Below are 25,819 nucleotides of genomic sequence, written 5' to 3' on the forward strand. Positions count from 1 at the left end.
GCCAACAGTACTGCAGTTATGTAGTAATGCACTCACAGAGTTTTGTTTTCCACCAGCTTTCAGTGGGATGCTGTTATTGAAATTCCTGCCTTCTTGTCAGGCTGACATCTGTTTTTTGTGCTTGAGAAACCCAGTATGGTCTTGAACCACCATTTCAGACAATTATACAGTGTGCTCATTGCTTTCCCCCTTGTTCTTTTTCACTCATGAATTTGACAATGTAGCAAGTGAGCCTGATGGTTTGGACACTTCAGGAATGGGGCCTTGAAAGGGGAGGAAACTCTCCTTCTGTTCAGCCTTCCTGGCAATAAATAACTGCCTTTCTTTTTTTTAATGCAACTTTGAAATTCAACTGCCAATACTTCACTTTGAGGCTCAGGAGATTCTTGAGACTTAAGATACTCTTCTACGTTTATCTTCAACATGTTTTGGAGCTGTAACATAGGGAGTTTTCCTCAGTTTGCAAAGACCATTAGTAACATGTGCTGGCAGGCCAGCTGTGCTCAATGCAGGTTTCAGTGATGTTCCACCAACCTTCATTTAACATTCGTGGTTCTGTGGCCAGAAGATGTGGTCAGGGTATTAATTCAAAGCATTTCTGGGGAACAGCATCTTGGGTGGGCTGTAGGAGGATGTAATAGAACTAATTATTAAATTCACTTTTCTGCAGAGAGGACCTATGAGTCTATGAGAGAACAGCAAAGAAAATACTGACTTATTAAATTTAATCCAGCAAAGTAGACATTGATGTATAATTCACCAGAATGGCCCCTCTCTGGAGCTGTGCATGACAGGTATGTTGGGGAATGAGAGAGGGCAGCCCTTCTTTGCTGGCGCTCTTTCTAAAATTCCATTTCATATCCTATATTTAAAGTTTGCCGTGACATATATACTACTGCAATGAGAGAGAACAAGGCAAGCTGAAGACTTGAGTCCTGAGTATCAATATCTTGTTAATAACACTGCTCACTAGGATAGTTACTTGCACTAAAAATAAATCTTACTAAGGTTTGCACTGATAGTGATTTTTTTCCTAGATCAGAGTGCTAGTTATAGGATATGTATTAGATATTTGGTCTATAAAATAAAGCATCCACCAGTAAGCACAACTCTATCCAAAGGGCTTTTTCTATATAACTTGGCTCAGCTGACCACAGAATAGGAGAATGGGAGAGTCTCAGGAGTCACAATAGCAGGAAAAAACAAAAATAAAGCTACAGGATTAGCTGTTATTTATTTCAACCTGAACCACTGTATTTATTTTACCTGTTGCTTCTTGAATGTGCTGGGGAGCAGTTTGAGGAAAGAGAATCAAAACCTGGAGTAGGCACTAACTCACCCAAACCACTGTGCTTTCAATTTTAGAAATGAAAATAAATATTAAACATGTATGTCATCATACACAATCGTGAAGAACAACACAAGGATGTCTCAGACTTTCTTCATGGCACTGCTAGCATGCAGTAATTGTCACATTAGCCAGCACAATTTGAATGAAACTGAGTCAAATTTAATTAGCTCTTCTTTAGAGCATTTCTTCACCCACAACACTTGTAGTCCTTAGGATCTTGCTGCACAATTGTAATGCTGTACACAAAATGCTGTTAGGAGAACCCCATTTGAGATCTGCCCAAGTTTACCATCACATACTGTAACTCTTACCACAGTGGTGCTCTGGTTTTTGTTTGTCACTTTCTTCTAGGGTATCTTTGCATCCTTTTTCACGAGGTACTATATGACAGCCTGGCTGGTCCAGCCCTTAGCCCTGGGAAATGTCTTTCATGCATTTGACCATATTTTGATGTTGAGCTTTTTTCCGGCAGATTTTTGTTCCATATCTGTCTGCAGTCATTGCTGCATGGCCTTTACCAAATTACTTGTCTCTCTTCAGCTGCTATGAAACTTTTTGCTCCTCCTTCATTGATCAAATGTTATTGACCATTAAATAGAGTTTGGGGTTTTAGTTCTACTTTATTTTAGTGAAGAAGTGCTACAAAGCAATGAATGTAAAATGCTACTTTATTGTTTTAGTTTTGTATTTAACATAAGTAGTCTTCTACAATTACAGCTTGCTTTCTTAATTCTAATAATTGAAGTAACAAAATTACCTGCCAGACTTACAGAAGGTGCTCTATTTCAAATTCAAAATTGCTGTTTGAATTATACTGAATATGACTGAAATACTTTCAGAACATTTTAATTGTTCCTTAATGACAGAAAAATATTTTCTTAAAATAATCTTCTAATCTTCATTAGCTTCACAACTTCATATACAGCAACACTTTTTCCCCCAAGAAGATTTTGTGCTGCCAAGCTTCCCCTTCAAATACCTTTTTTCCCTAAGCTTAGGTAACAAAATGTAGATGCTTCAATCTCGGTGCAAACCATTTGCTTACTCACCGTTATTTCATCATCTTTCAAGGAAAGTGCCACAGACTGAATGTGTAAGATACTCTTCCCAGGTTTTATTGCAGTTATTCACTATGATGAAATCATAAACTACGTCACCTTCCCAGACTTATTGCTCAAAATCCAGAGGTCTTTATCTTGAATCCTTCCCACGTTTTTAAAAATTGTTTCAGTAAAGAAATCTATTCTTTCTTTCACATTCCACTCATCTTGAATGCAATTCAGTCTTTCTCACTAGAAAACCCAGAAAACTGACCTAGACAAATATTGTCCTTCCTAAGCAGAACAGCTAGGTAAAATAATCTGTATATTTTCCTAATTAGGATGGGAAATCATAAAGAAATAGGAGTCCTTTGATGCAATTAAATCTGTTTTCAGGATTTCTAATTACAATTCCTGCTTTCTCATTTATGGGAGAGTTCAAAACACAAGAGTACCTTCCTGCTCCAGTCTCTTTAAGCCAGCACCCAGTACAAAGGGCACGGGCTTTCCTGAGCATGGTTCAGAGCTGCTTTGGGCTTTGTTTTTATGTTGTTCCTGAACTCTTGCCGTTTCTCCTTTGAACAGTCTCCTATACACTGCCAGGTTCCCTGATCAGAATGCAGAATGTTCTCTGCCCACAATGCTTAAAATGCTGAACAACCTTGCACATACCTTTGGTTTGTGAAAAAAAAACATTTGCTTAGTAGCTTCTTGTAGACTATTTATTGAAAGATGGTGGTTGAGTCTTGCAATTTCAACTCAACCTACAAATGGTATATGAAGGACCCCCTCTGTAGCATGCAGGAGATCACCTCTACATGTTCTTGATAAGGCCTACATATTCAAAATATGAAACATTTGTTGCTCTTACAGTGAAACTGCATTAAAATTTTACTCAAAATGGTGTTACCAAGTGTATGTAAGACTGCTAATGGCAGACCTTGGTGAAATTCCACTGCCCTTGTAATGTTTGAAGACACAGAAGAAAGTCTGAACAATGTTGTCTCTATTTTGGAAAGACTGTTATATCAATAATAAGATTTTATTTTATTGTAAAATCATGATTAGGGTAATTTGAAACTGTATCATAGATTTCAGATCAAGCTGTGAAATAGATAACATAGATGTTAGATCAAGCTTGTGACTCCAATTAAGCCAGAGTCAATTGGGATGTCTGGGAGAATGTATAAATTTCATCATAGACTTGAGTAATAAACCAGTGAAGCTGCTTTTTTTTTTTTTCAAGGAGCTAAGTATTTAGACTTCTAAATAACTGTTACACAATTTGCTGCCAGGTGCCAACAACAGTTGCCAGGTAATTGGTAACTACCAGTACTCTTCTTCTGTGCTCTTCTATTAATTTTGTGTGAGCTTTATTCCTATGGAAGGAACTGCAATCGAAATTAAACAGTCGTCCAAATCCCGTCTTTGATAAATAGGTTGAAGCCAGTGCTTTTATTTGGGCTAACAAACGAGAGAACTGAACGTATGGAACACTGCTTTCTAAACTGCGGATATTACTGCCTGGGGCTATCAATGATGAGCAAGAGTTTCCCGGTCTTGGGGAGCTGCAGTAACTTCCCGCCCGGGGAGCGTGCGAGGGAGCCCAGCGGGCTCAGCCCCGTTCCTGCGCGGACACGTCAGGGTGTCCAGGGGCAGCAGGTGGATCCTCCTGTGCTCTGATACCGACCACCTCGATTTTTGAAAGGAAGAGGGGGAAAAAGAAATGTTTGGCACTGTTGTTACTTCAACTGTCCGAGCCTCGGTCGCGGCAGCTGTCGCTCTCCGCGCCGCGCTGGCGGCCCGGGTTTGAAAGTAGCGCGCAGCATCACGGCAGCTCGGCGCTCGAGTTTCTCCAGCGTCCCTCGCCCCACCGTCTCCAGCTCCCCCGGCGGAGGCACCGGTGAGCGCTCGGCGCCCACCGACGCTGCCCCGCACCGGCTCGCCTCGCCGACATGGTATCACCCGAAACCCGTATCCCGCTATGGCGTGGTATTTCCCGGCGCGGGAGGCGCTTCCCTCGGGCCGGTCGCGCCCGCCGCCCCCAGCCCGTCTCTTCCGTGGCGCTGAGAGCGGAGCAGGGGCGCGCCCGCCGCTCCCTCTCTTTGTGTGTGAGCGAGGCAGGGAGCGCGCGCGGGCGGGCCCGAGACACAGCGCGGAGGAGGGCGCGGAGCAGCGTGAGGCCGGGGAGCGGCGCGGGCGGGCAGGCGGCGGTTCTGAGCGCGCCGCGGGGGCGGGAGGAAGGTGGAGTGAGGAGAGCGGGGCGGCGGCGACGGCGGCAGGGCGGGGGGGGGTGGGAGAGAGAGAAAGAGAGAGAGGAAAGGCGGGCGGCTGTGGCGGCGGATAATGATGGCGTGGTGTGTGCGGCCGCTGGGCGGCTGGGAACGCTGAGGGGAAGGAGGCGGCAGGACCCCCGCCCCCAGGTAGGCTGGCTCGGAAAGTTTGGGGCGAGGGACCGGGGCGGCTCCGCTGCGCGCCCCGCAGGCCCCGCGGCGCAAAGAGCCACCACGGGGAAGCCCCAACTTGGGGCCGAAACTTGTGGCTTCCCCCGTTGCGGGCGGCGCGGGGAGCCCGGGCCCCTCCGTCCTGCCCCGCCGCGGTGCGTGCGCGCGGTCCGGCCCGGGCCCGGCCTCCCCCGGGCGGCAGGAAGGGCTGGCGCTGCCCTCCCCCGCCGCCGCCCGAGCCGGCCTGGCCTGGCCCAGCCCGGGACGGCCCTTAGCGGAGGGGCGGCAGCCGGAGGTTGCGGGGGGGGGGCCGCCTGCCGCCGCATCCCTCGCCAGAGCCGTCAGGTCGGTGCGCGGGGAGCAGCTGGGTCCGCGCGTCCCGGCCGACACAATGGGCTTTATCCCGCAGAGGGGTCTTGGGCTGCGATTCCCAGCCCGAGTTTCGGATTCGTGTCACACGCCGGCGAGGCCCCGAGTTAATGGAAACTCTCTGTCTCTCTGCAGATGGCTTTCCGGATACCGCGATCCGCGCTGGGGATAACTCCCGATGTGGCCATTCACGCGCTTTGATTTCTTTCTCTCCACGTAGCGTCCCCTGCGTTCCATTTCAATGCGAGCAAGGAGGCTGACTGAGTGAAAGGCTGCTTTTGGGATCTTCTGTGGGATATACACTGCCTGGTGTTGGAGGGTGGAAGCTTTGTGCTAGAGAATCGTTCTTCCCATTCTTCTTAAGGAGTGGAGGAAGCTTTCTCTTCAACAATGATGAAAACCGAAGGCAAGGGGGAGAGGACTTTAAGAAGTGCTTCTCCACACCGAAATGCTTACAAATCTGATTTCCATGCTATCAAATGCTCTTTTGATGGTGTAAACAATCCTGACAACACTTCCAGCAAAACAGGCTTGCATCAGAAGCTGAGCACCTCTTCCAATGGAGGGGGAAGTGACCCACACAGTCGAGGCAGAGCTGCCACTTACGGTAACAGAGTACACAAGATCAAAAATATGTTTCTGCAAATGGGAAGCTCTTGTGAAAGCAATCCACCGGCTGAGACTAAACTGATTAGCCGGGCCACGGCAGCGGAGTATGGATCTTCTCCAGGTAGTCCATCTTTTCTCATTGTCCAAAAAAATAATCTTCTTAATACAAGTACCAGCCCCAGTGGCAGTCCTGTGGATTCATTGTCCGTGTCTTCTGTTGCTGACAAAGTCATCCGTAGCAACGATGAGGCAGACTTGGACAAAGTAGCCCTGGCAGAAAAATTTTCAGAGACCAGGAAGCTCTTCGAGAGAAATATCAAACAACGGAGCTCAGTGGACAGATATTCCCCCAGCAAATGTGAAAGAAGTGAAGATAAGAGGAGACATGGTTCAGCTTCTGATTGCAGCAATGTGGTGGACCACTTCAGTTTTAATACAGAAGCAAGTCCTCCAGTTGCACTGGAGAAGGCTGAAGATCAAAGTAATGAGGAGTTGAAGCAGCAACATACTAATAGTGGTTCCAAATCTTCCCTCCTGAATGCAGGGCCCATTTCTAGGAGGCTGGAAAGCTTTCTGGGTGACAGTGATACTGAAGAATCCAAAGAAACTTCCAAAAATGATAGTTCTCCAAGTCAGGACCCTTTGAGAGGCCAGCAGACTTTGAATTCGTCTGCTATTGCTGAAGGATGTCTGGAGAAAGGTGCATTCCTCAAAGTGCCTGAGATCTGTGGAGATGAGCCAAGCAAGGCACTGGGAAAAGACAAAAGAGAGCAACTGGTACTTGAGAGAAGCCCGTGGAATATGGGTAGTATGCCTGCTCAGCAGATATCAGATAGTGTTTGCTCCTGGGTTTCTCCCACAGAGGTGACTTGCACAGAGCTGGTTGCACAAGATGAAACCTCAGGGCATGAAAAAAAATGTTTGGAGAAAGATCACGTTGATGAAGAGAATCAGAAGCTTGTATGTGATGTACAGGAAGGGAAGAGAAGTGACTATGCCTTGGAAGTGGTAGAAGAGTTTATGGATGGCAGCAAGACCAGTTGGGAAGAAGAAGGAGATGGGATGTCTGTAAGAGATGGTCCAGTTCCACAAGTACAAGATGTTCTAGAGCAGGAAGAGCATACTGAAGAAGAGGAGCAAGTGTTAGAAAAGCAAAGTGAGGACTTCAGTGATTTTGGAATAGAGAATGCAGCTTTTGATGATGACAGGGACACAGAGCCAGAAAACCAAGAGCCTGAAGGCAAAGAAATTTTGGAGGGAGAGGAGGACTATATGTATGACAGCGAATATGAGGAGTTTCCTGGACTTTCTGAAGAGGAAGACCCAGCGCCAGACCGAAAAGTCAAGTTCTCAACAGCTCCTATCAAAGTAAGTACATTTGAGGGTTTTTTTTCTTTTTAAATTGTTTTGCAGTCAAAAATACTCGGGAAATAAATTTTGGGTTTTTTGTGGGTTTTTTAGGTTCTAAAAGCATTTAAGAAGTGTAAGTTTATAGCTTTTTTTCAACGCTAAGTCTGAGAGAAGTTACTACTTCAGAAAATTTATTCAGAAAATTTAGTCTCAAGTGATTTCTTAATTACAGCTGCTTCATAAGAGAGTGTAGTGAAGCACATGAGATTTTACTTGCTGGACTTTTTCAGCAGCAGATACAAACACCTTGACCTTTAACACTTTAATTTTTTTAGAATTGAGGCATTGCATTAGGAATTATTATTTTCAGTTTTCCTTTTGGCACAAAAGTTTAAAAAAAATCCAAACAACCCCCCCCACCCCCTGAAAACTTTGATATTCAACTTCAGACTTGTTTATGGAATTAACTATAAGAAAATATCAAATTACTGGTTCTTGTATTTTAAGATTCTAGAATTCTCTCCAATAATAATAATAATAATATATATGTTGTTTGGCTCTAATACTGATAAGGTGAATAAGCCGTAGGAGTGTTAACATGATTGTTTTGGAGTTACGAAGTTGCAGAAGTTAAAGTTATAGGGCAGACTGGCTAATGAGGTGTAGTGTAAGTTCTAACTTGAACAAATTGAAAAGATTTATGTGTCTGATCTTCCCCCACCAAAAATACCCACAAAATAAGTTGCTCCACAACTCAAACTGTTTACCCATAGTCTCTTGCAGACTTGAATAATTCTAGTCTTTGTTAAACTTTGGAAGGAGAATTGGGAGACATGGACAAGGGTGGAATAGGGTACTGTACAGACTTTCCTCAGCATGCTTCTCTTCTACTATCACATGACTGAAAGAAATAACTTTTAATAAACAGCTTTTACACTTTGTTCTTAGAGTCAGGACTCATTTTACTGATCAGAGGGATGTAAAAATTCTGTTGACTCTTGAACTTCCCACCGCACAGAGCTGTAATTTCCCAGTTTGCTAACACACACTAGTGATGTACCCCAGAAGATGTTTTGATTGTGGCAAAAAAATTTAGCAAAATATGAGTTTTGTTGCGTGTGGTTTTTTTTTAATAGTCTCTCCATAGACAAGCTGACTTTATATGGCTTTCTTCTAGTTGATGTTGCTTTAGTGGTGACCTGGAGCAGTGAAGGGGAGAGTGCTGCTATTGAAAACTGCGTAATGAGTCTGGTTAGGACTGGGAGAGAGCCAGAGGGGCATCAGTCCATTTCTACATGCATTTGTGCACTCAGTATCTGAGCAAAGTGCCGTGTAGAGTCTACTGTAAATGTGTTAAGTGACTTCCTGCTGTAGGCAGGGTTTTACTGATCATTGCTGATTTCCAACTAGAGCAGCGGCCCTTAACAGACTTTTGCCTTCTTTGCTGTGCCTATGCCAGACGTAGTTGAAAGCCCTAGTAGAAATCTCAGTGCCAACTGTGATGGTAGCTCTTGTGTAGGCAAAACTCAGGTTTTGGTAACAAGCACTGTTGAATTATAGCTGCTTCTCTGAAAGCTACAGGAAGCAACCTGTCTCAGATTATCATTTACACAACAAAGAGATGAATGGTTAGAAGCAACTGGTAGCGGTTTCCTATGAAAAATAACATAGTTCTTGCCAGAATGCCCCACTTGGATTGGCAGAATAAACTGTATTTAGTAGCAATAGGGTTATTGAGATACTTTTTAAGGCCCTTAAATTGATGTTTGTGATACTTGACTTCTTTTATCCCCCTTCAGTGAAACTTGACTGTATCTTGTACATTTGGTGTAGAGATCTCTTTCTGTGTGTCATTTTCAATAGGTTTTCCCTCTTTGTTCCTTTTGCCAAAGCAATGATTTCTGTTCCCATGTCTGCCTTTTTGCTTCATGTTTTCTATGATAATTACTGGGAATAAGTCCTGGTTATATGGTTTTGGGGATTTGTATTCTATAAAATAAAGAATTCCAACTTTTTATGCCTACCCAGAACTTTCTTTAGTTCTGTATTTTTAATATCTCAATAACCTTTTAGAAAATCCCAGTTTTACCTCACAGAAGGAAATCTCAACATCTTTCTTCATAGATGGTGCATCTTAAATTGGAAGAGAAAAAAGATCTCAGTGGTAGCTAAAAGAGCAGTGCCATAGTGAGAAGTTTATCCTAGTAGCTTCTTCTTTCAGCTTTAGACTAATAAGTTGAATAAAATGTGAGTGCCATTTTCAGACATTCATAGCCACTAGAGAAGGTCTGTGATTCTTCTCCTCACAGATGTTCCTGAGAGAGGCCAGGCTCCCCTTGCATTCTTGCTGCTTTCATTCTGAACCTCTAGTGATTACAAAGAAACCATCTGTGTCTCCTGCAGTTGCTGTTTAGCAGGTATCTAGTACAGTTGAAGAATTCAAAATGTTCAGAATGTATTGGGCAAGAAAAAGCACATTCTGCAGTGAGGGAGCTTTGACTGTTGAATTTGAAATACGCAAAAGGGAGGTTGGATATGTCTGTTGGTAATGGATAGAACTTAAAGCACCTTAAAAATAGCATTTATACTGCTGCAACAAAGAGAACTTGATTAATATTTCTGTTTCAAAGCTTCTAGTCAGTTGTAATATTGGCAAGGTCTTTGGGTAAAAGAAGGAGACTGTGGAGCTCCCAGGGGTAGCTAACACTGTTAGCACTGCATCTGACCTGCGGTGGAGGTCTGTAATTGTTGACATGTGTAGCAGGGCTTGAAAACATAATTTGATCTGATAATTTCAGGAGAGATGGAGCATAATTACACAAATACTCTGTTATTTTGTGTTGCCCTGTGCCTGTGAAAGCAAGCACAGATGCGACTTTTAAAAAGAAAATGTTTAAATTCCATAGAAGCTGTTGATAAATGACCTACGGGATTTTTTTACTTGCTGTGGGTGACCAGACTCTCTAAGTCCCGTTGCTGCTTGATCTTTCCAGACCCTGGGGAACATTTTATCTCGGTTCTTGTTTTCCTGGAGTAGTTTAGAGAGTGATACAATACAGTTATTAGCAGAACTTTGCAGCCTGGGTTTGTGTTATGGTACGTGAGAAATTTTTAGTCTCTTGTTGCCACATATGAAGCCAGTAAGGAATCTAAAGCACACTTGCAGGCCAAGGTATTTGCAAGGGAACTGAATTTGCCTTTGTCTTGAAGTTTTCTGAGTAAACTGTGTAAACAATCAGCATTACACACAATGTAAATAACATCAGGTAATTCTTCTGTCATCCCTTTATAATTCATTTTGCCTTTGTAATGTAGCTGTTAACTTGCTGTCAGTTATGAGATTACCTTGAAAGGCTTTAATTAACATAAATGTAATGACTGAGTGCTGTTTGATGTTTGTAATTTTGAAACTTTCTGTTTGGAAAACAAATGCTTGTTTTCAAATTGATTTCTTGAGATGTTTTCACCTCTGACTCTGTCAAACTTTGTCCTCCAAGCCTTTAATAGCACAGTGACTAACTTCTGCAATGATTTATGATCCTTAGAAATTCTGTAGCTCAGGTAAGCTGAAAAGATAGTACAGCTGCTGCTGCTGTTTGCTTCTGTTGACTTATCAGTGTTATCTAGTTTATGTTGCATGGGAGTGTCTGTTCCCAGCTTTTTGTGAATAGTAATATATTTTGAGCTGGTTTAGTCAAGAAAACAGTTTAAAAAGTAAACAGAACAAACCCCAAACCTTCATAAGGGCATTACTTTTATATTTGTCACAGCTGAGCATAAATTTGTTTCATAAGGAAACTGAAAGCAGTTTCACAGTCTGTGTTGTCCTAACCTGTCTGGTTTTAGCTGCTTCTGAGAGAATGTGGGAATCCTTCATAGTATTGCCATTTGTCTTGCACATCACAGTAAAGCTGTTCTATGAATAGCTGGGCACAAATGGTTGGTGGTGTTCAGCCTTTCCTATTCTTCAACATTTTTAGTACAAAACTTCTTACTGTGGAAGTTAATGAAGAACTAAATGAAATAACCCTTGAATTAGATTTTGACAGCATACCTGCAAATGCTTTTAGAAGATGCACTTTTAGGACATGCACAAATTTTCTAGGTCAGTATGTAGACTCTGGTGTTTTAACACAATGTTGCAGTGTACTGCTTCAGCTTCATACAGCCTCTGAGTTTGGAACAGTTCGCTTGTTGTACTTACAATGCCATACACAACAAGGGGTACAAAATGCACTGCCTGGTTGAAGGTACCCAAACCCTGGGTTCCTGCAGGAATTAGAGAATTTGTGGCTGGGCAATTGTCAGCCATTGCTCAAGCACTTCAGTAAAGCACTTCTGTGGCATTAAGAAACAAGTATGTGATGTGGGTGAGGGTTGATGAAAGAAAATAGAGATTTGATTTGAGAGTAGATTTAAACAGAATTGACTTATATGTGGGAATTAATACTTTGTTTCTTGACAGAAGTAATGTGTTTTTCCATACTACTTTGTTTGGGATCTTTTCCAATGTTTGCTTGTTTAAAGTCATAGATTTTAATTTTGAAGCTCTGTTTATCAACATTATGACATTTGTAATGTAACATCAATACAACTTCTCTTCATATTTTCATCTCAATCTCCCCATGGTGCTTTTTGGTGACTTTTCACAAAAAATAATTCTGTTTTGTTCTGCCTGCATCTGAGAGTATGGCATTCCTGCAACTTAACAGTATGAGAGATTAAAAATTTGGATAATAACTGGAGAAAGAAGGTATATATTTTCATACACATTTGAATTTTTTTGTTGTTTTGGGGTTTTTTGAGAAAAGATAATCTTTAAACCTTTATTGAAAGTTCAGTTTTCATACAAATAAAATGTTTCTTAAATTAAATGTTTATTAAGCTTAAATGCATTTAATTCCTCTTATAGGTTTACCTCTGTTACAAAGTTCTGTGTTGAATCTTTCTGGTGCCTTTATGGTCCTTGTTTTTTGATGCTGTGATAGTTGTTCAGCTGTTTGGAAAAAAGCTCTTTCAACTCACGCTGTCTTTGACTTTTTTCTTTTTTTTAATCATACATCTTCTGATTGATTTAGAATGTTTGATATGTAATTTTTACAACAGTAGTTTGATTTGGCATTTCAGGAGTCTTTGGATAAGAGTCCTGTGCCAGGACATGAGGCTGTAGATCAGAAATCTGAATTGGAACAGAAAAAGTAAAGAATTTCTTTTTGTATCCTGGCTCACTGCTGGAGCAGCTTGACTCTTTACATTATTATCTCAGTGTATTTCTAACTGAATTATTCTGCAGATGCAGTTAGACAACATACCAGCTGACCTGCTTAATGTATTTGATTATGCTAGAAAACCATAGAAAAATAAGAAAATGTTGAGGTTATGGAGATCGGGTGAGGTTATCACCTGCCTGTCCTCACTCTCCTTTTCGGTCCCTCCAGCTTCGAACTTCTGGCAATTTCACCTGGATTTATTAGGAAGGAGAGAGGGGTTTGAAAAGGTACTTTTAAAGTACTGATTGGTTTGTGGGAAATTAGCACTTGTATCAGAAGTGCATGTTCATGGCCTCACTGACGACAGGGCCTGCAGCTTTAGTTTAAGTTACTTGTTCATTTTGGCTTAATGCTAGCTGATCACTACCTATTCCCAGCCTGCATTCCCAGCCTGCACTGTCTTTTACTTTGTCAGAACAGCTGTGGAGAGCAGGAGGGAGAAACTTGATGGTTTCATGGGAGATGATTAGAAGAAACACTGAGGTGGTGGTGGGGATCAGCAAAGATAAGCAGATTTATAGGAGACAAGTTCAGTAGATCAACAGTTGAAGTGCTGAAAGATTCAGTGTCTTTTGATGATGATTAGTGTTGTTAGTATGGGAGAATACATATCCTAGCTGGGTAAAAATAAACCAGAAGTAGCTGAAACTTTTTTGCAGTTTACCTCTGGAGAGATGGAAAAATAAATTATCTCCTTTCCATATTATTCTAACAAAAAGAAAGGTGAACACTAAGAAGAACATCAGTAAAAAGATGCTTGCCTGCATTATCTGGGTACATATTTTGTAATCTTGAGATCATGAGGATTGTGCAGAGGTTATTACAGGGTTCTTACATTTTTATTTAGTAGGAAAGTATTATGCAATATGTCAAATATCCTATTCTTCAGACATTTTCTTTCATCACCCTCTAATGTGACTTGGCATAGTGAATTGACCCTTCTTTTTAGAGCCAGGGTACTGATCATTGCTAATGGCAGTATTAATGCAGATTAGTTAATTGAGTTGATCTGGTACCCCCAATGACAGTGTTATTTTGTTGTTTCTTCTTAAGGACTTTACAATACAGGTGGACTATTTTTGTGTTCGCTGTTACGCTTTTGAAGTTCCCCATAGTGATTTGTTTGCTGTTTGGTTTGGTCAGGCCAAGATTTTTGTTTTGGTGAATACTAAATAGATACATGTGTATCTGTGTGGATCACCAGGGGTAAACTGTTGGTACCAAGACACCTGTGAATTTTACAGAGGTTCCTCATTGAGTCACGCTCTTTATACACACAGATAGCTTTCAGAAGCTAATTTTTTTTTTAATGTGCTCCCTTTTATGTGGTATTTTGAATAGTTTTTCTTCTTCTGGTCATATGCTACTTATTTTGGAGCCTTTCAGTCTCTTTGTCAGTCAGAGAGCATTGCTATCTCAACTTGAGTTGCTGAAGGAATACAGCCAGGTCAGACCAGAGCTCTTCTGCAGATGGAGATCATGGATTGTCTCTGAAGTTCTCTGAATACCTGATATGAAATAAAATTAGTGCTCTGAATCTGAATGGATGCTTTTCTTTGTCTTCAATATTTCTTCCACTGGGATTTAAAAAATAAATACTGAAAGTAAATGTTTCTCCTTTTCAAGTAGCTAGCATAACCTGACTGAAATAGATGCCATATTGTCTGTCTTATTCTCTAGCAGGTTACAGTGTTTAAGCTCCTGCAGTGAAAAACAGAACTAAAGAATAAATTTTACTGGTTTTATTGAGAATTTAAGTAGAGAATGGTACTGGTAAAAAACTGGTTTATTTATGATGACATGGTCCATATGAAATTGTTTGTATTATAGATGTGAAGCAAGATTGCACTTTTGTATTTATGTAAACTGACTTGGTTGGGGTTTTTGATTAAGTCATACCAAGCTGCAGTACCAAGGACATAAGTGTGCAAAGCCTGCCTGTTTACCTGGTTAGTAACAGAAATTGATATCTTGAGTGTAATTGTTTATAATATCAACCTTTAACAGTTTCCAGCCATTCTGAAAACGTTTTGAAGAGTAAAGGTGTGAGTATTTAAAAAGTCAAATTAAACATGGTATTTCTCTTTGCTACTTCTATGATTATATAGCCTGAATTGAGTTAGATCAGATATAGGTAATTTTTACTTAAAATATACAAAGTAGTGCTAATGAAATATTAACCACGTACCTTTTGGAAGTAGAGGGAAGAATAGGATAGCAGTAGCAAGATGTCTATTTGAACAGAAGAGGGATATAGTAAGAGTAAACTGCAAGGTGTACATTAGGCTTTAGTCCTACTTCAGTGCTGCTATTTCAAATGATTATTCATGAGCACTTCACATTTTGCCCGGCATCACAAAGGTCTCCGTTTGGAAAGCCAAAACTGTTTGCTATTGGATAATTTTCCCTGAGCTTTAACTTGTGTTTTGAATGTTGGCTTTATGGAGTGTCAGTAAACAGGCACATTCAAAGTGAGGGCAGGTGAACCAGGTCTGTGATCCTGGCTGGGTGTGCTCCATGCAGGGATCAGTAACGCTCCAGGGCCTCTCTCGGATGTTCAGTGTTGCTGTAACTGCAGGTGTTGCGAGGCTTCCCAGCAAATGCTGCAGGATTACATGAGAACTTTAAAGTGATGTGGATGTTGCTTCCATTCTAATTGGCTGGAAGCCCTTCCAGGCAGTTCCTGATTTCCTAATCTTACTGTTTAATTACTTTTGTAATGTTCTGCTTTGCATTAGGCACAAACAAATCTATATACTAGAAATGAATGGTGGAATGGAGGTCTTTAGACTGTGATCTTTTACTCTGCAGCTCCTCCATGCAAGCACGTGGTAAATTAGTGTTTGCCCTCTAACTAATTAATATTCTTCTAAAAGTAACATACATAAGTAGACATTCTGCTGTGCTGTGAAGAGTTTGAAGCATGTGAAGGTCATTGTTGTTTTTCTGTGATAATGCTATTTTCTGTGTTGGCACTAAGATGATACAAGAAATTTTTAGTTCTGTGATAGTTACAGGAACTGAACAGTAGGATCTTTTAGACAGGCTCTGTTGGTGGGTTTTTTTTTTGAGTGGTGGTCTTGTCTTGAGGATAAGCATCTTCATAAAAGATGCAAAACCAAGTTTCTCATCTTCACACCAAATCTTTCTGGTGTGAAGAATGTAGCTAGTTTTCTCTGCAGATAAATATATATGCTGTTCGAGCACTATGTATGTTTGAAAATTTACTATTATGTGTCTAAAACAATTTAATTCAAATAATTCTTAAAAATTCAGCCTTCTATCAGAACTTTTTTTGATTCAAGTTAATTGTATTCATTCTGAAGGAAAAAGATTTTAACAAAAAAAACCCAACCTTTTCAGCATTTTGCCATTCGTTAGCTTGATAGGATCCAAAAATTATTAATGTTAGGTTAATATCCTGGATATATAACAAGCTATGGGAAAAGGCTTGTGAAATTCACATGGTTTCCATGTAAAATTCATCTGTTTCTCCTGTGTTGAGCCAATAATTTGTGTTTGCTAAAGTATATATTTTAAAAATACCAGTTGCAGTACTAATAATTTTTAAATCTCTAGCTAGCAGTGGTTTCTGAATAGTAAGATTAGAATTTCTTTTGTCTGTAATGCATTTGATTCAGTGACTAAACCCTGCCAGACACAGTGTAGGGATGAACATGTTTAGCTTTCTCATCAGTCTTCTAAACTGTGAACTGAGATTATTTATTATCCACATTTAAATGTTACTTTTGCTACTTGGCAAGAACAACTTGTTGACCAGTTCTGTATTTTCTGTATTAATATCAGCATTTTTTTCTCTCTCATAAAAGATGAACACAATGTTATGACTCCACATGTACAGAATAAAAATTTCTGTATTCTACCCTTGACTCTTCAGACATAGTTTTTGTAGTGTGCTTTTGCTTTTCTTTCTGTTTTTGCAGTGTTTGGCTTCTGGTTATAAGTTTTACTTTTCTTCTGTTCTTTGTAAATTAATGTTTTTCCTCAAAATTATTTTTCTGAAGTTTGGAGAGGGGTGTGTTGTTCTTACTATTTGGAAATGGGGCTATCTTCTTTTAATTGTGCATTTATGGTTTTTAGAATAATACCCAAATGTTCTCATACAGTTGTCAACTGTCACTTTAAGACAAAAGTATGAATTCTTTCTCTTAGCGAATTACTCAGAATTGATTTCAATTTGGCTTTTCTTAGAAAGGTAGTATGCATAACTATTAGGATTCTTCATTTGCATAGATATGTTTATGCCATTATTTTATTACTAGCAATTACAAACATCGCTGGAATTTAAGTGACCACTAGTTTTAAATTCTGTTATCCACTTCCGGTAGATGAACAATTCCTATCATCAATTTTGCATAAAAATGAGCAAATTCCATAAGATTCTAAAATACAATTCTGTTACTTTTAGGTTGGAAAAGTAATAAATCATTTTTACAAGTTCCAGAGATATTTTAATGCTGGTGGCTCAAGGCTTGCAGTGTACATAATGCTGTTATGTTGCATAGTGCAACTTTGCTTCCCCAAATTTCTAGCACTTTATAGTGTTGTGCAGGCAGCCAGTCATCCCTGTGGTAATGTCATTTTTCAGTAGATAGTAACTACTTGCATCATCTTCTGCTCTCTTAGACCACTGAGTTGTAAAGAACTAAGAAAATACAGTTGTCACTGTCTCCAAAATGAACTACTGCCATTCTCCACATTTTGCTCAACCATTTGATAGTTAAGATATCTTTTTTTATATTGTAGCCATACTGTTAATACTAGATTATAGGTGTATGAATTTATATGGGGTTTTTTTTCATGCCTTGATATTTTATTTGCCCTCAAGAACTCAGATCTTCTCAATAACAAGTTATCATTTGTCCACTCATGAACTTCCTTTTTATTATTAGTTTAAAATTAATCTTTTTATAATTTGACTGTTTTTGGAGATGCTGCTTTTTTTGTTGAGATGAAAAATAAAGAAACTAGGCCAGTCTTGTTCCAAAGGTTGATCACAAGGAGTTTATTTATTGACCTTTATGCAAGACTTAGGAATAACAGCTTCTAAGGAAGGTTCTTTCATTGTGGAAGACTTAAGATTTCTGAGAGTGGGTTTCTTCCTTCCCTTTCAGCCAAGTGGATCTAATCTTGCTTGCTGGACTGCCCATGCCACATGTCTGGAGTAGGTGTTTTGCAGGGTTTGGGAAAAGTTTGTGAAACTGATCTCAAGTTGTAGTCTGAAGGTGATGCAGTAGGCTCCTCACAGGAAATACTGAATTATATTGGTTGCATTTTGATAATCTGTTTCAAGGACCTTTTTTTGGTGTCTGAGGCTACTGCTCTGCAGAGCTAAAGCTATATACTAGTGAATGTAAATTCACAGGGAAAATGTTGATTACAGTTAATGCTGTGGTATTTCTATGATTGCAGTTACCTGTTTAGGTAGTCTCAGCAGAAAATACAACAGTTGCTAAAATATAGTGAAACCAGTGTGAATGAGCTTAGTGTCAGTGCTGCATGTTCTTGATTAGGGAGATGGCTGCTGCAGCAGCAATGAGTGCTTTTTGTCTTACAGTGGTGTTGGATAAAACACTCAGTGCCTGCAAAACATTTAGCAGATAAACCTTATTTTTTAAGATAAATGGGAGTGTGATATTTTTCCTTTTTTTTCCAAAATTCTTAATTTAAAGGCAATTAATGAACATGCTGATATGCCTGTTATATATAGTTAATTCTTCCTTTCTAGATTTCTGTCTTAATTTGTGTTGTTTGTTTTATCTTTTATTTTTAACAATTCAGAAACTCAGCTGGAGTGAATACTAAAAATAGTAATGTATGTAGCAAGGCATTTCCTTTTCCTGGGAAACTGCGTGATTCCCTTGCAAAATCAGAAAACTACATCTGTTTGAAACACTGCAATTGGCAGATGGTGTGGGGGGAGGGAAGAAGAGAGGAAGGATTTGGTGGAATGTAGTCCTAATAAAAAAAGTCACACGATATCAAAGAGGAGCTGACTGATTTCTTTTAACTCTTTGGTGCATTTGTAAGATAAAATCTGTTCAAGTAATTGTTTTGAAACTTAAAATGTTACATCTATGCAAGCTGGAAACTGTGTGACAGCAGCAGTATTTATTAAATTGATGGTTGTTTAGAAAATTAGATCTCTGAAAATACCACTTTAATTTCCTTATAGATTGTCTTTCAATTTTATGTTTGAAAGGAAGTGAGAAGACATTAAAAAAAGTTTTCTGTTACATTTCTTAGGTTTTCAGTACTTACTCAAATGAAGACTATGATAGACGTAATGAAGAAGTTGACCCTGTGGCAGCCTCAGCTGAGTATGAACTTGAGAAAAGGGTGGAAAAAATGGAAGTGTTTCCTGTGGAAATTGAAAAAGGTGCAAATCAAACCTTGAACATTTGCAAGTGATACTATGGGAACAAAAGATAAAACTATAGCTGTATATTCCTGAAATTTAGGTCTTGAATTTTTGAATGTGTGTCTAGCGTTAGATTTGTGGCAAGTTCTGGTCTGGTGAATTTAGTGAGTATTAAATGCAGATTGTCATAATGAATTGAATTTAGGAAGGCTACAGGGCAAAAAAGCTTTAAGTAGTATCTACATATAAATATATTCTAATTTTTTCTCTTTTTTAAAGTGAATTTCTATTATCTTTTGTGTAGAAAGACTTGGAATGCTTTGAAACAACTCAGTACTGCTAACTGTTACATCATATGTCATACAGCTAATGTTAGATTTTTGAATCCCTTAGGTGACAGGGGTCTGGGCATCAGTATCATTGGAATGGGAGTTGGTGCTGATCAGGGACTGGAAAAACTAGGTATTTTTGTAAAAACAATAACAGATGGTGGAGCTGCTCAGAGGGATGGACGGTGAGTTTTTCATTGAATTGATTATGCTTTTTACAAATTTCCAACTGAGTCCAGCTGATTTCATTAGATATGCTGAATGCTGTGAATAAAAAAAAAAGCTGAATGCAGCTGAATGATTATTACATTCCTGCTTTATGTTAAATTTTTAAACATGAGTTTTTTATTATAGGACATTTTTGCTAAGTAACTTAGATCTATTTACAGTATATATGAGAGATGTTCAAAATGAGCTCATGTGTAGAAGTACCACAGAATCATGTTGACACTCCAGAACACCAGTCACTGTGTAAATAATACAAAAAACATCGAGTCAAATACTGTGTAAATTTGAATTGGTGATTTGCATAGTAACAGAGGATAAGGAGACTATTTTTAAGCAATGAATTTCAATGGAGTCAGAATTTATCATTGTAAATACTAGTGAGTTTTAAGTGGTATTTGTCACATCAAAAATGTTTCAAGCCAAAATACTATTGTTTACCTGATAGCTAAGCATTTATTTATTTTGCAGAATTCAAGTAAATGATCAGATTGTTGAGGTTGATGGCATAAGTCTAGTGGGAGTTACTCAGTTCTTTGCAGCCACTGTACTAAAGAACACCAAAGGCACCGTGAGGTATGTATTTTTTCTCTGAAATAATAGTTTCTTTTTGTCGTTTTTCATTCATAGAGAATACAAAACCACAGTATGAAAATTTTACAAAGATATTGTGGAAGGCAACAGTGTAGCAAACTCATTTCCTAAGCATGTCTTAAATTTTTTTGCTGCAAGATAATTTGGTTTTTTTCCTATAGGTTCCTGATTGGGAGAGAGAAGCCGGGGGCTGAGAGTGAAGTAGCCCGTCTCATTAGTGAGACCTTAGAGCAAGAGAGGTGTCTGTACGAGCAGCACTATGCTCATGATGATACAGAGCAGGTAAAACATTGCTCATGCTCTGCTAATGGAGTAAACGGTGGGGGTTAATCAAAAAAAAGTATAACAGGCAACTTGTTAAAAACAGGAAAAGAAGCACTTCATACACTACTGTTGTTAAGGCACGTGGTTATTGCTTTATCACTAATCCAAAATACGCTTTTAACTGTCAGCTCTACATGATAATTTTGTGCATGTCTTTCTTAGCTCTCTTTTGTGGAACTTTGATGAAGGTATTTGCAAGTCATCTTTAACACTTACCATAGATATAAGAAATTTTAAAGGAATAGTAACTAGTCAAGAAAAGTTTTGCAGCTGGTTGGATTCCTTGATTGTGTGCTTTGGTTATTGCTACTACCTTAGTGCAAAAGTGTGTGTGTGTTACAGAATGTCATGATTTTCTCATTTTGTCAGGATGATGACTATGATGAGGAGGAGGAGGATACATATGAGTCACATTTACATGGAAAATCTGTAGAAGTTTTTGATCTTCCTGAAAATGAAGATATTGGTTTACTACTGGATATGGATTCAGCAGAGTCTCTTCTTAAATTTAAAGAGGTGTTGTAGCAGTTTCTTATATATTCTTTGTGATGCACTGGGGAACATCTGAACCTTGTAGGATTTGGATATAATCTCCTTCATGTTCCCTCTCGTTGCTGTGGGGTTTTTTTCCCAGTGTCACCAATAAATATCTCTGGTAACTGTCCATTGAAATGTAGATCTTCTCTAATTTTTTATATCCAGTTTCCCTATGCATATTTCCATTAAACAATCTTTTGATTTAAATTAAATTTAAAAAGCCCTTGGAAACAAGTGGTAGAACCCAGCCCCAACTCTGTCCTTGTTGTCTGAGTATTGCATTAGATAGATAGGATGGCTTGTGCTTGTTTGCTGCCCAGTGGAATGGATTTAGCTGCAGAGAGCATGGGGGTTGTGCAAATATGCCTCTTTTGAATGGTCTCAAGTGTTGTTGTGAGATGTTTTTCAGGAAGACAGGAAATACATATCTAATTTCTTGGTTTAGTCCCTGCAGTCTTCTGAGATATCTGTGTACATAAAAGACTTGGTTTTGTAGATAGGCATATTTTTGGCTTGGAGAGTATTTTTATGGTGTGTCTTTTGGAAGGAATGGATTTGTAAACCCAACAGGGCATTCCAGACTCTGAATCACAACTTAACATAATTGGAAATAGTATGGTTCTCTTTTCCCAGGGTTTTTATAAGGGAGCATATTTGCTTTATTCAGGGCTGTGGGATTTAGTCAGAGACTTAAATGGTACAGACTTTGGCATTTAGGAGTCCAGGCTTCTCTGGTAGATTTAAGTGCCTGTCATTTTCTCTCTGGGAGGAGAAAAATATACTGCAAAGAAACTGTTTTATCAGATGCTATTTGCTGCTACATCAGCTTTTGTTTTGGTATTGGATTGGTATTTTGCAGATCTCCTAAGTTTGTTCTCTTGATAACATTGCCAGAGTCATTGACGAAGTAGAAATTGCAGGCTGCTGATCTCTAGAGAACATTCACAATTTTTCTAGGTTTGGAAGCATTGCCACAAATTGAAGCTTCTTAAGTGCTGTATTTACTTGGGATACAATTATAATCTCATGTAGAATCATTACTGTGCTGTTACTGACATAATCTAAATGCGGAACAGTCATGGATTCACCAGTTTTAATTTGGGATTGGTGCAATGTGCCTTGACAAACAGAAAATCCCTGCAGGGTTACAGATGGGAAGAGAGATACAAGGAACAATTAATACTTGTTAAAAAAAAATCTTTACATTTGGCTTAAGTGTAGTCTTTTTGATTTCTGATAATCCTATGAAGATTTGTGGTGTAAAAATACATGGCTGAATTTTAAAATAAAGCAAACACATTTATTTTTAAGTGCTGATTGTAAAAATATTTGGTACTGTTAAGTGTTTCCTTTATTCTGTGTCCCAATTAACATCTTATGTGCATTGCTGCTTTTCATTACCCTTGCACATGGAAACCTTATCGTAATCTTTTCAGCTTAATATATAGAAAACAATGGGAGATTTTTAGGGTGGGTATGTACTGGGGAACTTGTTTGAAGTTTTAAGTAATTTTTAATTTTTTTTTAAATAAAAGCTCCCGATGACTTCTCCTGTAAATGACAAATAATTATGTTGACTTTATACCACTCTAACAATGGTTTGGGGAAAAAGGGTATCATGGAGAAATACTTAAAACTAACATTTTCAAATGTAATTTTGTGTGTGCTCATACAGTTTCTTTCATCTGTTCCAGCTACAATTAAAACATGCAGTAACAATAGCTGAAGTGAATCAACTGAAGGAGAAAGTAAGTTTTCAAAGAATATAATTATTGGTAAGGTTTTTTTGTTGGGTGGTTTGCTTTGTGGGGGATTTTTGTTTTGTTTTTGTGGCTACTGATTTTACCAGGAATAGGCTGAATGCAAAAGGCAGCAATCAGTTTATGCCTCAGGCACTCTCTCTACTTTATGGTGGACAGACATTTCTAAGTGAAGAGCTATGCTCAAATTAAAAATAAAATAAAATAAAGAAATCAACGAAAGAAATAAAGCCCCAAAAGTCACATAAAACAACTAGAAAAAAACCCCCATGTCTCCACTTTAAAAGGAACATTTCAGTATTACTGCTTAGAGTAGCTGAATACTGTGGAGAGCTGTATGAAACAGCTCATAAACAAAAATGAGAACCTTATCAGTGGATTGAACTTGTCTTATTTGAGATTTGGCCAGACAATGGTTTGTGGCTGTCTTTCTGTTACCAGAAAGTTATTTCTGTTATCCTCTCTCCCTCCTCAAATTTCTGACCTGGTCTGGCAGAGTGTTTTTTTCCAGTAGTTTTTTTTTTTTGCTGAAGATTGGTTCAATGCCTGTGCTTATTCTGAGCACACTCTGTGTTTCTTTTTCTTTTTTGCTGCTTTTTCCACTGATGCAGATTTATACATGGCCTTTTTCTGAAAATAATGTGTGAGCAAGCAGCTTCCTTTATTCTGTTGCCCTTCTGTGTTGCCTTGCTCAGAAAGACATATCCTAGGACAACTTGCAGCACATTGCTAGGAACAGGTAGCAAGTGAAGAGGGCATAGTGCTTCAGTTTGCAATAATTCTCAGTAGCAGTAGCTATTGGGGTATTTCATGCACTCTGCAATTGTTGAGGCAAGGCAGACAAAGCTACTTATGACAGTTCCCTTTTTGATTTCTGACAGTGCTCCTCCTCTTCCTAGTATTTTTGGTATGTGGCCCAGCTGGATTGCACAAAAGCTGTTAAAAATGTTGGTGTTAGTACAACTTACGACCCCGTTTTTAAATTCAGTAAATTCTTGGTCCTTTCAACATCCTTGTTCCATTGGCAGGTGATCTTAACTGGCTTCAAAAGTAGTGATTTATTTCCTCAGTGGAAGTGGTGTCCCCAGAGAAGGAGGCATGGACAAACTAAGCTGTATCTTGTTTGTTCACTCCTCCAAGGCTTGGAGAGCTTCACATGTTAACATTCCTGTGTGTAATGTGGCTGCTGTCAAGCTGAAGGGGTGCCATCCCTTTCCTTCACTGAGGGGATATTTGGTGGTTTTGGACATAAGCTCAAGAAAAGGAAGCCCTGCACGTGCCATCATTGATTTGGAAGACTAGTGTCATATAAAGTTACCAGGGAAGATAAGCTGGTCGTGTTATCTTCATTCAAAAAGCTATAGGTAACAAAGTAGTGGGACAGGGAGCTTGTCTTATACAGGTTAAGATTCTTTATCTGCAGTTGCCTTTGAAGGTATTCAAAGTAGGCCTCTCCAGAGATATTAAGTTCTGGTGAGATCTTGAACAATATAAGCTAATAATACAGGTCTTGGTAATTTTATCTGTCTAAAAAGATGCAATACCAATGAGGAAGTAAAAGACTCTTGGGTTTCAGTTCTAAACTTGGTTAGATTAGCAAGGGTTGGAAGAGTTGATGTGATTAGTTTAAAAGTTGTGTCCTGTTTTCATATTACTGATAAGTATGTAATTATTATTTGCTATTCTCTACTTAAACATGTATCAACAACTGGGTTTTATTTCATCTTTTAGTTTAGATTAATTATGTGTTAATATTTTCAGTTAAAAGTTGTTGAAGCAGAAAAAAATGAATGGAAATTTAATCGAGCCCAACTACAGCAAAACTTGGATGAAAGCAAAGAGAAAATTAAAAAGTTAGAGACCTACTGGTTAGAGGCACAAAATTTATGCAAAACAGTAAATGAACGTCTTAAAGAGACTCAAGAACAATGTGATGCCCTTGAAAAGAAATACAATAAGGCCAAGAAATTGCTTAAAGACTACCAACAAAAGTAAGTACCCCAAAATACCAGGTCTCTATTTATTGCTTGAGTGTTTTGTGCAACTTGGGGAAAGCTGTCAGCAATACCTAGGGGAATAGGATTTGCTTAACACACTTTCTTTTCATTTATTAGAGTGCAGGGAAGAAGTGGGCTACAAATGCTGAATTATTCCATACCTTACATCACCAACTTCTGGAAAGGCTCTGTGAAAATCTTGCTGCTGATTTTGATTTATAGCTAAGGAAAATTTCTTTAATATTTCAATGACAACTTTTAAAAAACAACATAGTGTAAAAGCTGTAATGCATCTATACTTTTTTGGAAGGACTACTTGAAATTTAATATGAGGTGTTAGGCAATACCTTTTGCTCTTTGTTAAAAACCCTCAGCTTGGCTGACTTCAATGTTCCAGATAGAGTAGGCATCAAAAGATATTTCATAATAGCCAGATACATGTGATTTAGTCTGAGTTAGTTATATCTTATAGGAGGCGTAAAAAGAATTTTGAGAGGAATTGAAAGTTTGGGGATATGTATCTAGCCCACTAAAATGGCAGCATGAAAACAGTATCTTCAATCTGTTAAAGGATTTGGGTTTTTTAGTAGAAGTACTATTGCTTATTAGATACATCTGTGGGGGCTCCATCACTGTTACGTGGTAGTGTCTAATTGTTCTGTGATCTTCCCTCTTAGCTAAAGAGGAGGTAATTGCAAAATATTTGTAGATGTGTCCTGATAATACAGAACACAGTTGTTGCTTTTGGTAGTTGCTGTGGGCGTGTTCCAAATTTCTCCACTTGCTACTTACTTTTAAAGGCAATTTATAATAATCTTTTGCTCTGTAGTCCACATCCAGAAATGTTACTTTTCACAGTACGTTTTTGTGCTGTTTGGTGAGCTTTTTAAAGGTCTCCTTTCCCCTCTCCTCCCAAGCTTATCCACATGGAAGTTCAAAAGTACGTGAAGATGACTGCTAACATGCTGCTTTCCATTCCCTTGCTGTTTAGCAAATTCCCATTTTACTCATTTGATTGTCCCTGAAGCTTTTGCATCTGTTGTAGATGTTTTATGCTTATTTTCTGGTTTTGTATGTCATTCCATATGATGCAGGCAAAAACAGCTTTTATTTTTGTTTCCTTCTTGTAGTCATTGTTTCTTTTTTGTAAAACGCAGCCATTGCAATTGCTGTAGGATGAACCAAGTAGAAATTTGAAATGCAATTTAATTTCCAACAAAGAATTTTGCCATAGCTTT

The 25,819-nt window shown here is 38.9% G+C and overlaps 1 protein-coding gene across 6 annotated transcripts in view; it reads left to right on the forward strand.

Annotated features, from left to right (window-relative positions):
• Positions 1–25,819, forward strand: part of LOC118688650 (neurabin-1-like) — a 60,885-nt gene that overhangs the window by 15,563 nt on the left and 19,503 nt on the right. For 3 of the 6 annotated variants that reach the window (XR_008508485.1, XM_036386348.2, XM_054515355.1), the window contains exons 2-9: positions 5,340–7,181; positions 18,701–18,833; positions 19,209–19,329; positions 19,841–19,945; positions 20,125–20,245; positions 20,657–20,803; positions 22,519–22,572; positions 24,346–24,575. Coding sequence is in view for 5 of the 6 variants with exons in the window: in XM_036386348.2 (XP_036242241.1) it covers positions 5,595–7,181; positions 18,701–18,833; positions 19,209–19,329; positions 19,841–19,945; positions 20,125–20,245; positions 20,657–20,803; positions 22,519–22,572; positions 24,346–24,575 (2,498 nt within the window). In the remaining variant the exon portion in view is untranslated. Of the gene's footprint in view, positions 1–4,726; positions 4,815–5,339; positions 7,182–18,700; positions 18,834–19,208; positions 19,330–19,840; positions 19,946–20,124; positions 20,246–20,656; positions 20,804–22,518; positions 22,573–24,345; positions 24,576–25,819 lie in introns of those variants that run through there. The other 3 variants (XM_036386347.2, XM_054515354.1, XM_036386349.2) reach the window with 3 other exon arrangements.

Source organism: Molothrus ater, chromosome 7 (assembly GCF_012460135.2).
Source record: "Molothrus ater isolate BHLD 08-10-18 breed brown headed cowbird chromosome 7, BPBGC_Mater_1.1, whole genome shotgun sequence".
NCBI classification, from domain to species: domain Eukaryota; kingdom Metazoa; phylum Chordata; class Aves; order Passeriformes; family Icteridae; genus Molothrus; species Molothrus ater.